At 67.9% G+C, this 14,664-nt stretch overlaps 1 protein-coding gene across 4 annotated transcripts; it reads left to right on the top strand.

Annotated features, from left to right (window-relative positions):
* The first annotated feature begins 742 nt into the window (after positions 1-742).
* Positions 743-14,614, top strand: ZDHHC8 (zinc finger DHHC-type palmitoyltransferase 8). 4 transcript variants are annotated; one of them, XR_006340938.1, is made up of 12 exons: positions 744-960; positions 6,778-6,899; positions 7,042-7,199; positions 7,318-7,490; positions 7,692-7,794; positions 8,274-8,365; positions 8,470-8,611; positions 8,803-8,923; positions 8,997-9,106; positions 10,311-11,275; positions 12,112-13,189; positions 13,688-13,826. XR_006340938.1 is itself a non-coding variant. In XM_043900997.1 (11 exons), the coding sequence occupies exons 1-11, from the start codon at positions 857-859 to the stop codon at positions 13,911-13,913; spliced, it is 2,316 nt and encodes a 771-aa protein (XP_043756932.1). In that variant the 5' UTR covers positions 743-856; the 3' UTR covers positions 13,914-14,614. The 4 variants fall into 4 exon arrangements, 3 of the variants coding, with proteins under 3 accessions (XP_043756932.1, XP_043756933.1, XP_043756934.1); XM_043900997.1 differs by lacking the exon at positions 12,112-13,189 and having other exon boundaries at positions 743-960; positions 13,688-14,614; XM_043900998.1 differs by lacking the exon at positions 13,688-13,826 and having other exon boundaries at positions 12,112-13,284.
* Positions 14,615-14,664: the final 50 nt, after the last annotated feature.

Here is a 14,664-nt window from a genome sequence, read left to right as displayed (position 1 = left end):
CAGAGAAGCAGGCCCTGTGCCGCACCCCCCCCTCCCCCCTGCCATGGATTCCCACTTGGGAGGGGACCCAGGCTGGCCCGACCTCACTGTGGTCAGGTCCACCTTAAGTGGCAGCTGTGGGGTCCGGAGGTGGGGTTTCCTGCAGGGGGTGAGCCTGCCCACAGGCGTCCTGTTCTAGGCAGGGGCAGGGCGCCCCACTCTCCCGTGAGGCCTGTAGCCTGGGACAGGAGAGGGAGGGCCAGTACCCCACCCTCCTTACCCTGCAGGCCTCCACCCTCTCGTCCTCAGGGGCTATGAAGTGGGCAAGGAATAAACCACTAAGGTGCCCTGCCATGTCACGATCGGCCACCCTTGGACATGTCCTGGGCCGGGAGGGAGGGTGCTCCAGGCAGGAGGGGCCTGGCCCTGCCCCGCAGGAGCTTGGAGGTGTTTAGGGAAAGGTCTGCGCCAAAAGGGCCCCGCGCAGGGCCCATGGGCCGGACGTGGGGCCTGGCGGCAGCGCGAACCATAATAGACCAGACCCCAGGTGCGCGGGCCCGCAGCAGCCCTCCAGGGTCGCGGGTTCCTGGCTAGAGTGGCCCGGAGGGGGTCCCCCAGCAGGAGGGTCCGAGCCCGGCCCCGCCCCCAGCGAAGGCCGGGGGGCGCGGGCGGGGCGGCGGTGGCGAGGGGCCCCGCCTGGCCCCTGGCCCCGCGCGCCGGTCCACCTTAAGGGGCGCGCTGACATCAGCACGCAGCCGTGCCGCCGCGCCCGCGGGGTGGGATTTCCTCCCGGGCCGCCGCCGCCGCCGGGTCCTGCCCGTCCTGCCGGCCCCGCCCGCCCGGCCCCGGGGAGGGATGCGGCGGCGCGGCACCCAGGATGCCCCGCAGCCCCGGGACGCGCCTCAAACCCGCCAAGTACATCCCGGTGGCCACGGCGGCCGCGCTGCTGGTCGGCTCCAGCACCCTGTTCTTCGTATTCACGTGAGTCGGCCGCGGCTGGCGCCGGGGCCAGAAGGGGCAGGGCTGCGCGCAGGGTGCTGGACGCCGCCGGGTGGGACTGGACCCCGTCGGGGCTGGACAGTGGGCTGGGCCTGTCGGGGGGCACAGGGCTGTGGGTGCCGCGAGCCCCCACTCTGGGCCAAGGCTGATGCCAGGAGCCAGGCAGGGCCAGGTGAGTCCTGGGTGTGAGGACCCTGGGGTCCGGCAGGCGCCGCCCCCCCCCCCCCCCCCCAGTGCCCAGGCGGGCCCCCCTGGGTGCGAGGCGCCTGCCCCGGGCAGCAGAGTGCATGCGGGTCTGCACAGGGCGTGGTTGCAGCCCTGCCCTCCCCGTGGGCCTGTGAGGGGACGCTGGCCATCCAGGGCCACCAGCCCTGCTGGCAAACAGTGGACGGTGGCTCCCGGGTGCCCTCCTTGCCATCTGGCCCCAGGCCACAACCAAGTTGTTCCCGCGTAGGTGTGGCCTGGCCCGGCTGCCACGTGCCTGCCCCATGGCCACCACCGACGCTGGCCTGGTACTGCCCTCCTCTTTCCCTTGACCTCCTCAGGAAGGCCCAATGGTCATGGCCAAAGGGCCTGACCAGGCCACACCCAGGGACACTGGTTCCCTGGGCACTGGGACCCTGGGGCAGGGGACTGGCCAGTCCTGGGCTGGTGCACACCAGGCAGGTGCTGATGACAAGGCTCCGTCCGCATTGTGGTGACCCTGCCCCCTGTCTGCGCCCCCTGCCCCCCACCCCAGGCACAGGGAGTGGTTGGGGACCCCAGCTTCAGCCATGCAGGTCCGCGGCCACCTCCTGCCACAGTTTCCAGACTGGGACATGGCCAGATGACCGGAGTAACTACCGCTCTGGGCTTCCTGGGGACCCGAGGCTTGGGGTGACTACGGTCAGCCGGGCACCCTTTCCCCTCGGCAGGGTCGTGGGCAGTGGCCCGAGGCCGACCAGGTTGCACTGGGCGCCCACAGGCGAGCGGGCCCTGCTGGGCTGGGTGGGCACCACAGGCTGCCAGGAGCGTGTTTAAAAAAGGCTGTGTGGACGGGCTTATTTCTGGCTTTGGCGCGCAGACGTGTTCTTGTCACTGAGATGTTCTGGCTGTGGGCAGCGGGCGCGGGCCGAGGGGGGACGTGTCCTGCGGGGGCTTCTGGGGGACGGGCTCCCTGCTCTGGCCTCTGGGCCCAGGCAGGGGTCCCCGGGGGAGCCTCAGCCCTGCTTCCTCACAGCCTGGCCTCCGCTTGCTGGTCCTGGTTCTTCACCCCCAGATGCAATTCAGCGTTAGTCCTTCTGACTTTAAAAGGAATTCGTGTTCTTGGTGAGAACTTGTGAGATGCAAGGGAAAAGTTTAACAAGATGCTGAGCTCAGCACCATCCCCTCTCCTGCTCAGAGCACCCTGACCCCCCAAGAAAGGGGTCTTGTCCTGTGGTTTCCCTTGATTTCAGAGGGTCCCGATGGCCCCACCCCTGGGGGCGGGCGTGCAGGGTCCCTGCCCTACCTCTGTGCTCAGCGCACAGAGGGCAGCTCCGTGCAGAAGGTGAGGGCACAGGGGTGTGGCCCGGGTCCAGGCGCAGCGGTCCTCTTGCCCAGGGACCCTCCTTGCACCCCCGGGCCGTGCTCCTTGGCCAAGTGACCATCAAGGAACCCGGCCTGCTCTCAGCCCAGTCCTCCTGGGCTCCACCAAGGCGGTGCGGTTCTGCGGGGGCTCTGCCAGGCCACCCAGGCCCAGTGACGCCGTCTGCAGTGGTCCATTCCGGGTGGGCAAGGGGCTGGGCAGTGCCCTTCTTGGACAGGCCTCGTGTCCCCCTAGCTCTGGTCCCAGGCCCTGCGCGGAGCCCAACCCCCGCTCCGGGGCCCTCCCCTCCCCACCTCAGGCCCCGGGATCGGGACTCTTGTCTTCTCTGCCTCATGGACTTTGCTGGACACTGGGGCCCCCAGCCTCTCTCTGAGCTCAGGAAATATGAGCTGCCCATTTGAGGCAGGTCGGTGCAGACAGCAGCTGCTGGTGTGGCTCGGAGTAGGAGCCCAGGCTGAGGGGACCGGGGACCCCTGCCTTGGGCCAGCTCGCTAAGCGGCTTGGCCGGCAGGACATTCAGACCTGTCACCAGGAGAGGCTGGGGCATGGCGAGCATGCCCAGAGGTGGGGTTCCCCCCGCTGACGAAGGGCAGCATGCCACAGGGGAGGTTCCTGGCAGCCCTTCTCCAGGAAGCTTTCCTGGGTTCTAAGAGCAGTCCTGTCCCCCTGGGCACCAGAAGGCTCAGTTTCAGGCCGGCTTAGGTGCTGGGAGAGGTCTGAGAGCCCCAGGCCAGGTCCCTGCCCCGCCCCTTCCCACTCCTGGAGCCACCCTGCAGAGTGATGGGGACCCTGCGAGCATCAGAGGGCCAGTGCTGCGGGGCTGGGACCCACGTGGGGGCTGGGCTGTCTTGTCTCTCTGGACCCACTCGGTTCCCCTCTGGATGAGGGTCAGCATGATGGACCTGAGTGGTCCCTATGCCCAGTTGGGCCATGAGGCCCGGCCTAGGACCAAGCCAGCCTGTGGCGGGCCCACATGGACGGGGCCGCTGGCAGGGGCTGCAGGGAGAGGTGAGCCCCCTGCTACGACCTGCTGAGTGTGGCCTGAGGAGCCCAGGTGCCCTGAGGCACCTTCCTCCTCTGCTCGGGGGTCCGTGGGGTGGGTGCAGGACGCCAGAGGCCCTGTTGGCTGGACCAGGACAGAGTGACCACCCACGCTCTGGTCCCGGCTGCCCCGTGCCTGAGCTTCATTAGCCAATGTTAATGAAGAATCTGATTTAAATGAAAACGTCTGAGCTAAAATTTTCCATTCCACATTTAGCCGTGGCTGCTTGCTACCCTGTGGAACCCCCATCCTGCTGGGTGGGGCCTCCTGTGGGCCCAGGTGGGGTCACAGGAGGCGGGGGACGGCCCGGGCCCGCAGCGTGGCTGCCCCGGTGGGTGGTGTCCAACCCCCAGCTGACAGGGGGGGCCTGGAGCACGCCGTTCCCCAGGGGATTGGGGGTGGGGGTTGTCCCAAGGGCCAAGAGGTCCCCCTGGAGCCCGGTGCAGACTCAAACGCCCGGGCAGTGCCCGCCAGGCCTTGCCCACCAAGCGTGTGCTTCCTCACTCCCTCCTCATGTTTGCCCGGCCCACAGGGAGCGGACGGGGGTCCACCGGAGGGGGACGTGTCTGCGTCCGTGTCTGTGGGTATGGATGTGTCACTGTGTGCACGAGTGTGCTTGTCCGTACACACGTCAGCACACACACCTGTCGTGTTGATCACATGTCCTGTGTGCATGAGTGTGTTTGTCCGTACACACGTCAGTGCACACCTGGCTGTCGTGTTGCACATGTCCTGTGTGTGTGCGTGCTTATGCAGTGTCCACACACATGTGCATGTGTGCGTGCTCACAGGAACGTGTGCTCTTTCATCCTCTCCCCTGCTTAGCTGTTCTTGGGTCCTGGCAGCACTGGTGACTGAGCCGGTCCCTGTGGGGGACCCAGGCCTGAGACCCCTTTCAGCACGCCTGGGGTGGAGGCTGCGAGTGGAAGGACGGGGGCCATGGTGCAGGGCAACCCCTGACCCCGTGTTTGAGTCAAGCCTGGGGGACTGGAGATGGTAAATGGCAGGGGCTCAGGCCCCTGTCAGAAAACCTGTGTCCCCCCAGGCTTGCCCCGCCCTCGCTGAAGCTGCACCCTGCCCTCCCCTGGGACATGCTGCCCATGGGCGCTGGGGGGGCGGGCGGTGCCCGTCCGGGGCAGAGGCCATCCAGCAAGGCATGGCTCTGCCGCCTTGCAGCTCTCGCCCGGGTCCCGCTGCTGCTCAGGGCCATGGAGGCTCAGGGAGGACAGGGCGGCATGGGCCGCGGGGGGCGGGGTGATGACCCTGATACCTGCCCCCAACGGTGAAGCGGGGCTGACAGGTGTGCCACCCCACTGCATCTTGCGGCCACGTATCGGTCTGTTCCCGGCCCTGGCCCCTTCCTCCGGAGCGGGCTGGCTCCCCCATGGTACCAGCGCAGGAGAGCACATTTCCTTCCGCACGGAGGCTGTGGCCGGCTATCTCCAGAAGGCGTGTGGGGAGCCAGTTCTCTGCGCCAGGGTGGGTCTATAGTGCCCACCTGTCCCCGGTCCCGGCCGGGCCTGGCTCTGTGTCTCCACTGGCATCTGGGCCGGTAGCCCCTCCCACCCCGTTGGGCAGGGAACGCCTCCGGGGCCCACCACCGACCCTCCAAATGGCATTGGACTGGAGGCCACAAACCTGCCGGAGCACCGCCTGCATGCCCGGGCCGGCAGGGATGGGCATGGGGAAGGCGTCTGCTCCCAGCCGTGGGTAGGCACGGTGGAGGCGGGCCGCCCGGCACACAGACGCTGTGTCCTCGGGCTGTGTGTCACCTCCACGGTGGGTCCCGGAGAAGAGGAAGGGGTGACGCGCGGCTCCCAGCCCGCCCAGCATGCTGCCGTGGGAGCAGAGTCTTTAAATAGCCTCTCGCTTTCCACTAAAAATAGAGAAGTTCCGCCCGCACGGAGGTGGTTGCTGGGGTGGCGGGGCTGGCAGCCGGCCAAGGCAGGCTTGGGTGCCAGTGTGCCTGGTGCGGGTTGACCAGGGCCGCCCGCACGATTCACTCACGCGTGGCCATGGGGCCTGTCCCCAGGGCCAGTGTGGGGGATCCTGGGGGCTCCTGGCCTTCATGCAGGGCCTGGGTGTGAGGAGTGGACCCACCGGGCACCCCCTACTCAGCACAGGAGGGACAGGGAGCCTGGAGCCAGAGGCTCACTTCCTGAGTCCAGGCACATCCTTAGAGAGGGCTGCGGGCAGGTCCTGTGAGGGCTAGGAAGACACTCTGGTGCCAGAGCGTCCACCGAGGACGTGTGCAAGACCTCCACAGGGAGCCAGCAGTCTGGGAAGGCTTACTGGTAGACGGGACAGCCCTGGAGCCCAGTGTGGAGGGGTGATGAGAGATGGCGAAGGGGTAGGGGGCTTGTGCCTTCAGAGTCCACAGGAAGTCTGTACTGCCCTGAGGAGAGAAAGGTGACACACTAGGAAGAAGGGGCTGGGGACCCCCAGGGGCCTGGCGGCTGAGGATCCGCCTGCCGATCCGATGCCTGCTTGGGGAGCTGAGTCCCACCTGCTGCGGAGCAGCTCAGTCTGCGGGTCGCAGCAACTGAGCCTGCATGCCTCGACAAGGGAGAAGCCTGCACGCCTGGATCCTGCATGCCCACGCAACTGAGGCCTGACACAGCCACAGACAAATACATAAAATAATGAGACAAGGCTGTCTGGGTGCGGACGCACCTGGACCCAGGCCCTGAGACCACACCCCACAGGGAACAGCATGCACCCTCCCCACCATGCATTTACAGACCCAGGAAGGCAGCCCTTCACATCACACCCTATAATCTCCCTGGAAGCAGGGGCCTGCCAGGCCGGGGACAGGTGTGGGTGAGGCCCAGGGCTGGCCTGAGCTGCCCAGCGGGTCACTGGCCTTTGCCCGTCAGCGTGCATAGGCAGAGAGGGGCTCTCACCCCCTGTCTGTGTCCACCCCTCCTGGGGCAGGGGACCCAGGAAAGATGCCCAACAGGGGTGGGAGGACAAGACTTGGCTCTGGCCAACCCCTCCTGCCCTTATCTGAGCCTCAGTTTCCTCAACTGGGAGTTGAGTTCCTGGCAGGCGCTTGGGGGTGGCTGGGTTGGAGCTGGCTCCGGTGGCCACCATGAACGCCACACGCATGTGGCCTAAGGCCGCTGCCCCACGTCCCCTCCCCACACACCTGCCACCCCCAGACCCAGCTCTGCCCTGCTGTCCGACACAGGTGCCCATGGTTGACACGCGCCGTGTCCCCAGCCGTCCCCGTCTACAATGGCATCCTCTTCCTCTTTGTCCTGGCCAACTTCAGCATGGCCACCTTCATGGACCCTGGCGTCTTCCCCCGAGGTAGGGCCCTGTGCGGGGCGGCTCCCTGCTCGCTCGAGTGTGAGTGGCTGACAAGGGCGAGCCGGGCCGGGAGCGGACTGGCTGGGGAGGGGCTGGCCTCTCCTGCCAGGACAGTCACTTTTCTGCCACTCCCGGCCTGCAGCGGATGAGGACGAGGACAAGGAGGATGACTTCCGGGCCCCGCTGTACAAGAACGTGGATGTGCGGGGCATCCAGGTCCGAATGAAGTGGTGCGCCACCTGCCACTTCTACCGCCCGCCGCGGTGCTCCCACTGCAGCGTCTGCGACAACTGCGTGGAGGTGATGGCTCGCCCCTCCTGCCCCGCCCCTCCCCGCCCCACCCCTCCTCTGCTCCGCCTGCGGTCCGGCCTCCGCCCCGCCTCGCCCCCCGCAGTGCTGACGCGCTGTTCCCGCCCAGGACTTCGACCACCACTGCCCCTGGGTCAACAACTGCATCGGGCGCCGCAACTACCGCTATTTCTTCCTGTTCCTGCTGTCGCTCAGCGCGCACATGGTGGGCGTCGTCGCCTTCGGGCTGGTCTACGTGCTGAACCACGCGGAGGGGCTGGGCGCCGCCCACACCACCATCACGTATCCTTGGCCTGACCACAAAGGCAGTGTGGACTGGGGACACATCTCACGGGGAAGTCGAGGCCTGGAGGGCTGGGGCGGAGCCCGGAAGCCCCAGGGGAGTGGGTCGCCTTCCCTGAGTGGGTGGTGGGGAGGGCCTGGGCCGTCTGTCCACAGGCAGCTGCTCGTCCTCGCCCTCGGCCGTTGGCCTTAACGGGCCAGCATGGCCGTCATGTGTGTGGCTGGCCTCTTCTTCATCCCCGTCGTCGGCCTCACGGGCTTCCACGTGGTGCTGGTCACTCGGGGCCGCACCACCAATGAGCAGGTGCAGACCTGGGTGGCAGGGCGTGCATTCTTGATGAGGATGGGCGTGGGCGGGTCCCTGACTGGCTGAGCAAGGAGCAGGGCCATACATGACGTGCGGGAGTGTGGTCAGAGCAGGGGCCTGGGGGCCCTTGGCTGATGCGCAGCAGTGCTGGGGGAGGCTCTGGGCCCTGGAGCCCCCAGTGGGGTTTGGCACGTAGGGCTCTGGCCCTGGAGCCCCCAGTGGGATTTGGCATGCAGGGTCTCGCCTGCCCTGTCCCCCTCCACACCCCCATCGGTGGCCACTGCGGCCACCAGTGAATCAGAACCTAGAAGTTCCACTGCATGCAGGGGCAGGTCCTGGTGACCTAGGTGGGGGACACCCCTGGGCTGACGCTGCCCAACTGACCTTTGAGGAACCCTGCTGTCCCTGCGTGTCATCCTCCCCTCCTTGGCTGGACCCTGGGTGGCCAGGCCGGCTGAGGGGTTCCGTATCCACAGGTGACAGGGAAGTTCCGTGGGGGCGTGAACCCCTTCACCCGCGGCTGCTACGGGAACGTGGAGCATGTGCTGTGCAGCCCCCTGGCGCCCCGGTGAGGCTCTCAGCCCGTCCAGTCTGCTCTGGCCTGGCGGGCCCTCCCCTCGGCGCGCATTCAAGCGGGGCCGCCCTGGCCACTGATTCTCTGCCCTGGCGCAGGTATGTGGTGGAGCCGCCCCGGCTGCCGCTGGCTGCTCGCCTGAAGCCGCCCTTCCTTCGGCCGGAGCTCCTGGAGCGAGCGCCACCGCTCAAGGTCAAGCTTAGTGACAATGGGCTGAAGGCTGGCCTGGGCCGCAGCAAGGTGGGTGCCCAGGGGTGGGCGTGGGATGGGGAGCGGCGGGAAGCCATCAGGTTGGCGGGACCACGAAGTAGAAGGAAGAGGACCGAGGCGAACAAAGGAACCGTCGGGGTCCTTGGCTCCAGGATGGAGTCCCCGATAAAGCCCTGCCCCTGGACTGTACCCTGCACACCACTGACCATATCCCCTTCCAGTCCAAGGGCAGCCTGGACCGGCTGGATGAGAAGCCCCTGGACCTGGGGCCACCACTGCCCCCTAAGGTGGAGGCCGGCACGTTTGGCAGCGACCTGCAGACCCCGCGCCCGGGCAGTGCTGGTGAGGTGGGAGCGCCCGAGGGGAGGCAGGGGCGCCGAGCGATCCCAGCCTGACCGCGGCCCGTCTCCTCCAGAGAGCGCCCTGTCGGCGCAGAGGACCAGTCCCCCGACACCTGCCATGTACAAGTTCCGGCCCGCCTTTCCCACGGGTCCCAAGGCGCCATTCTGCGGGCCGGCTGAGCAGGTGAGGCTCTGCCCGGGAGGCCCCGCCCAGGAGGCCCCGCCCCTGGAGGTCCTACCTGATGAGGCCCCGCCCCCAGGAGTTCCTATCCCAGGAGGCCCCGCCCCTGGAGGTCCTACCTGAGGAGGCCCCGCCCCCAGGAGTTCCTATCCCAGGAGGCCCCGCCCCTGGAGGTCCTACCTGAGGAGGCCCCGCCCCCAGGAGTTCCTATCCCAGGAGGCCCCACCCCTGGAGGTCCTACCTGAGCAGGCCCCGCCCCCAGGAGTTCCTATCCCAGGAGGCCCCGCCCCTGGAGGTCCTACCTGAGCAGGCCCCGCCCCCAGGAGTTCCTATCCCAGGAGGCCCTACCTGAGGAGGCCCCGCCCCCAGGAGTTCCTATCCCAGGAGGCCCCGCCCAGGAGGCCCCGCCCCAGGAGTTCCTACCTGAGGAGGCCCCTCCCCTGGAGGCCCCGCCCCAGGAGGCCCGGTCTGGGAAGCTCCAGGGTCCCGCCTCCAGACTTCTTCGAAGATCACTCCCTGGAGGCCCCGCCCCAGGAACTCCTACCCGAGGAGGCCCCGCCCCCAGGCGGCACTCCTGAAGACCCCTCCTGGGTCACAGAGGTGTGAGCGTGCCAGCTGGGGCAGGGTGTCCTGGTTCTTTTGGCCCTTGGCCTGCCTGCCTGCTGGCTCGGCGGTGTTCCCCCGGCCACAGTGGGCGCTGCCCCCGGCAGCACTGTGTGCGGGGCGCCTGGAATTCCACGTTAGTCACCGCCTGAGGCCTTCAGGGCCCCCACGAAGGCTTCAGAGGAATTTGAGATTGTTTGAGGAAGCACATTTATTCTCTGCATTCACGTGGAGCAGTGGGCGCGTGAGCAGAGACCAAGAGCCTTGAGGTCCCTGGGCTGCATGGTTCTTTCATGGCCACTGGAGGGCAGGCCTGTGGTGGGCCAGCACGCCCGGAGCCCCAGGGAGCTCCCTCAGGACTGATGGCCTGCCTGGCCAGGGTCCGGTGGCCCTTCTTGGAATGGTCGTCTCCTTCCTGGGTCTGTCCTGGATCCCATGGAGGGTCTGGCTGGTTGTCCATGTGCCCTGAGGCCACCCACACTGCCGTGCCCACCCTGGGCCCCTTTTCTCCTGGGGCGAGGGGACCGAGGGCTTCTGGGAGCAGCTTGTTGCTGCACCTGCCGCCACTTGAGTGGCAGAGTGGATGTGCCTTCTCTCCCTGCAGGTCACGGGCACCGACTCCCTGACACTGGGGGAGGACAGCATCCACAGCCTGGACTTTGCATCGGAGCCCAGCCTGGACCTGCCCGACTACCCGCCCCTCAGCGCGGCCGACACCTTCTCAGGCGCCCTGCGCTCCCTGAGCCTCAAGGCGGCCAGTCGGCGGGGCGGGGACCACGTGGCCCTGCAGCCCCTGCGCTCTGAGGGTGGGCCCCCCACGCCCCACCGCAGCCTCTTTGCCCCCCACGCGCTGCCCAACCGCAACGGCAGCCTGTCCTACGATAGCCTGCTGAACCCCGGCTCCCCCGGGGGCCACGCCTGCCCGGCCCATCCCACAGCCGGCGCCCCTGGCTACCGCTCACCCTACCTGCACGCGGGGGTGCCAGGTGACCCGCCACGGCCGCCGCCCCGCAGCTTCAGCCCGGTGCTGGGCCCGAGGCCGCGGGAGCCCTCGCCAGTGCGCTATGACAACCTGTCCCGGACCATCATGGCCTCCATCCAGGAGCGCAAGGACAGGGAGGAGCGGGAGCGGCTGCTGCGTTCTCAGGCCGACTCGCTCTTTGGCGACTCGGGTGTCTATGACACACCCAGCTCCTACAGCCTGCAGCAGGCCGGCGTGCTGTCCGAGGGCCCCCGCGGCCCCGGGCTGCGCTGCGGCTCCCGGGATGACCTGGTGGCCGGGCCCGGCTTTGGGGGCGCCCGCAACCCTGCGCTGCAGACATCACTGTCCTCGCTGTCCAGTGCGGTGAGCCGGGCACCACGGACCTCCTCCTCCTCCCTGCAGGCAGACTTGGCCAGTAGCGGCGGCCCAGGGGCCCGGCCCGCCAGTGGCCCACACAGGTCGCCAGCGCACCAGGTGCCCCCATCCCCACCTGGCACCCCCTGCTCGCCCTCCTATGCTGGCCCCAAGGCCGTCGCCTTCATCCACGCAGACCTCCCGGAACCACCGCCCTCGCTGGCTGTGCAGAGGTGGGTGCTGGGGGTGTGGCCGGCCACCGGACACAGGGTACGGGTCTGCGGGGCTCTTGGCTGGGGGGCTGCCCAGGAGGCCTGAGGCTACCCTGAGGGGTGGGCCTCACCCAGCCTGGAGGCTCCTGCTGGCCAGCGTCAGGGTCGCCGGCTCCAAGGATGCCCTGGACACCCTGGGGGGGTGCAGGCGATTTTGTACCTTGAGCCAAGCCTGCACTCTTCCCGGGCTGACAGACCCAGTGAGTGGGGCATCCCAGGTCCTTCTAGAGATGGTCATCTGTCCATGTTCAGAAGGCCAAGTCAGGGGGACGTCATCCCACAGCAAGACGTGCACTCTGGGCACCACGGTCCTGGCCTTTGGGGGGTTTCCCTGCTCAGAGACGGGCAAAGGGAGGCTTGGGCTTGGGGCGGAGGCTGGGTGACAGGCCCAGCAGGTGGCAAGGTCCACACTATTGGTCAGTGCCCAGCGGCTGCAGGGCCGAAGGACAGCCCCTTGCTTTCCTCGGAGGGAGCGAGGAGGAGGTCAGAGGGTCACCACAGGGTCACTGCAGGCTCCTCAGCTCAGGGTTCCAGGACATAGATAAACTGGCCAGGGTCCACCTGGCCTCCCTGTGCTCTTGGTCTGTGCTGAGCGGCCTGGGAAGGGAGGGTGGCTGTTCCGACAGATGTCTGTCCTCTACCCCCTGACCCCCATTTCCACGTGGGACTGTCCAGGCTCAGGGCAGGGGCGGCCCAGGGCTCCGTCTGTCTGTGTCCTCTGTCCATTGCCTCTGCTGGCTGTGTTCTGCCGTGTTCCCTTGTTCACCGTGTGCGCGTGTCTGCTTGTTTCGATGCAGGGACCACCCTCAGCTGAAGACCCCCCCAAGTAAGCTTAATGGGCAGTCCCCGGGTCTGACCCGCTTGGGGCCGGCCCCCGGCCCCCCGGGGCCCTCCGCCAGCCCCGCCCGGCACACGCTGGTTAAGAAGGTGTCCGGCGTGGGTGGGACCACATACGAGATCTCGGTGTGAGGACCGACTGCCCCCCCGTCGCCGAGCGCCATGGGAACCACGACCCCCCGCGGCCACCCCTCCTGGCTTCTCTGCCCCTGGAGAGGAGGCCCAGGCCTGGCGCAGACGCCTCAGCGAGGAAAGCCACGCCTCTGCGGCCCGTCCCTCGTCCTCGGCCGCCCGTCCGCACCTGCTCACCAGGCGCCGCGGGGCTGCAGGCCTGCGTGGTGGTGGTCCTGCTCCCGTGAGCTGGGGCGGCGAGGGGCACAGAGCGCTCCTGTGCCCCTGAGGTTGTCACCCGTCCGGCCCTAACCGCTTCCCTTCCGCGCGGGTCCCCATGGCCCAGAGACGGACAGAGAGGCCTGAGCCCCTGGCCAAGGGCCCTGCCACCCGGCTGCCCCGACCCCTTGCCTTTCAGGGACCTGCTGCAAGCTTGTAGCTTGGCACGGCCAGTTCTCCCGCAGGGAGCACGGGCCCAGCCCACAGGCACCCAGCTATTCTGATGGACAGGTGGACAAATGGACAGACGGACAGACAGCCAGCTGTGGGTGGGGTCCTGGCTCCGTGTGTCTCGTCTCGCCCCCGCTGGTGGGCGCGTCCCCACGTCTGTGCTCTGAGCTGCCATGCCGTGTCCCACGTGTCAACGCTCGGGCCCCTGCCGTCCCCCTCCCCCGTCCCGCCTGGAAACGCGCTTTAATTGAAGCCTTAACCTCTGCTTTATGCTCTTGTGGGAGGCGACGGGGTCTGGGGTAGCAGACAGGAGGCCTGACACCACCCCTCGGGGCCCAGGCCACCCCGTGCCCCCTCCCTGCAAACTGGAGACCCCCACCCAAGGCACGCAAAGCCCAGGCCCCGCTGGAGCCTGGGGCCCACGTGGGAAGCACATCGGGAGGGCTCGGAGTTTCGTCTGGTGCCAGGGACCCGAGAGTAAGCACACGGCAGCGTCCGCTTGCATTGTTGTCTGTTCTATGTTTTTATATCTACATCTATATATCTATAATTTTATTAAAAAAAGAAAAAGAGTCACTTGGGTCCTTTCCTTGAGCAAGACCAGGGTTCCGGGTGGGGCAAAGGTGCTCAGGCTGTGGGAGAGGGGGTGGCAGCCTGTCTGCTCTGTGTGGGCACTCCTGGACCGGTGCCAGGCTGGAAGCCGGGCAGGGGTGTGTGGCCCCCCCGTGTCTGTGTCACCCCGGCAGTAACAGGGTGTCAGGGGGCTGGGCTGAGCCACCCCGGGGCCCCCGAGCAGCGGGTGCCCGCGGGCTGGGATGTCGGGCAGCTGGACCAGTCCCCGCGCCCCTCCTCAGATGCATGGTGGGCGGGGTGGGGGGAATCTGCGGCCTTTCGGGGACTGGAGGCCCGGGGCAGGGCCTGGCCCGCTGACCTCCGCCTTTCTGCTTTTCTCTCACTGGACGCTGCGACCTGCAGGGGCTGGATCGGCACCTGCAGCCGTGGATGGGGGCGGCGCGGCCAGCCCTGGGCGCCCCCCAGCCTACACCTGTGCCACTTCGGCCTCCCAGAGGACCACCCGCCGCTGCGGGCCCCCTGGAGCCCAGCCCCAGGGGCGCCCCCCCAGGGGGCCGTGTGCCGGCTGCACTTGGCTGCCTCCAGCCTCTTCCCCAGCCTCTCGGGGCCTGAGCGGGACAGCAAGTAGGCCACTCTGGGGCCCCAGAGGGCTGGGCTGCCGTGGACCCTAGGGGCCCCGGGGGCCTCTGTTCCACCAGCCACAGCTTGACTTGACCCCTAGCCTGCCAGGGCCCGTGACCCTGCGCCCTCCCGGCTCAGGAGGCCCCCGCCTGCTGCAGAGGGTCAGACCCCCCGGGCGGGGGCCCCAGAGCTGCTGGGGCCACCACAGCCTTCTGGGCTTTTGCTGCCCCTGCACCCGACCCCCTGCCTGACCAAGCACTTTACGCGTCCCTTCCTTCCCAGGGAGCCCGGCCTCTGTGGGCTGGGCCGGGCTGGGCCGGGGTCTCAGGCGGCCCCTGCAGGTCTCTGCACTGCCCCCTCCCCCTGCACCCTGCACATGAACGGATGCCTTAAGCTCCTGCAGCAGCCAGCCAGAGGAGACCCCAGCCCACCAGCCCTGCCCCGATGGTCTTCCCTCCTCTGCACACCTGGGGCGCTCAGAGGGCCCCGCCGCCCCCAGCCCTGCAGCCCCTAGCCAGCTGGGCACCCCCCCCCATGCCCTCAGAGGCGGGGCAGGGCCCTGGCTGGCACCCGCCCCCCCTTGCCAGCAGAGAGCTCTGTTTCTCCCACTTGGGGACGAGCAGCCACAAATCTGGTCTCTATTGTTCTAAAAGGTATTCCCTCACCCCAGTTTAATGCAGTAAATAAAATCTTTGGTGTTTTACCTCCATGGCTCTGTCCACCACCATGGTCCCCCTGTCCTTCAAGCCTGGACTGGA

The sequence above is a fragment of the Cervus elaphus genome, chromosome 5, assembly GCF_910594005.1.
Source record: "Cervus elaphus chromosome 5, mCerEla1.1, whole genome shotgun sequence".
Lineage (NCBI taxonomy): Eukaryota > Metazoa > Chordata > Mammalia > Artiodactyla > Cervidae > Cervus > Cervus elaphus.
Note: the sequence above shows the minus strand (reverse complement) of the source record. Positions and strands in the feature narration are given on the sequence as shown.

Excerpts from the sequence above, each read along its gene's own strand:
- ZDHHC8 (XM_043900997.1), top strand. The coding sequence starts at position 857 with ATGCCCCGCAGCCCCGGGACGCGCCTCAAACCCGCCAAGTACATCCCG. Across the intron at positions 7,491-7,691 it reads GCCGCCCACACCACCATCAC|CATGGCCGTCATGTGTGTGG; the intron begins GTATCCTTGGCC and ends TTAACGGGCCAG. Across the intron at positions 8,612-8,802 it reads CTGGCCTGGGCCGCAGCAAG|TCCAAGGGCAGCCTGGACCG; the intron begins GTGGGTGCCCAG and ends ATCCCCTTCCAG.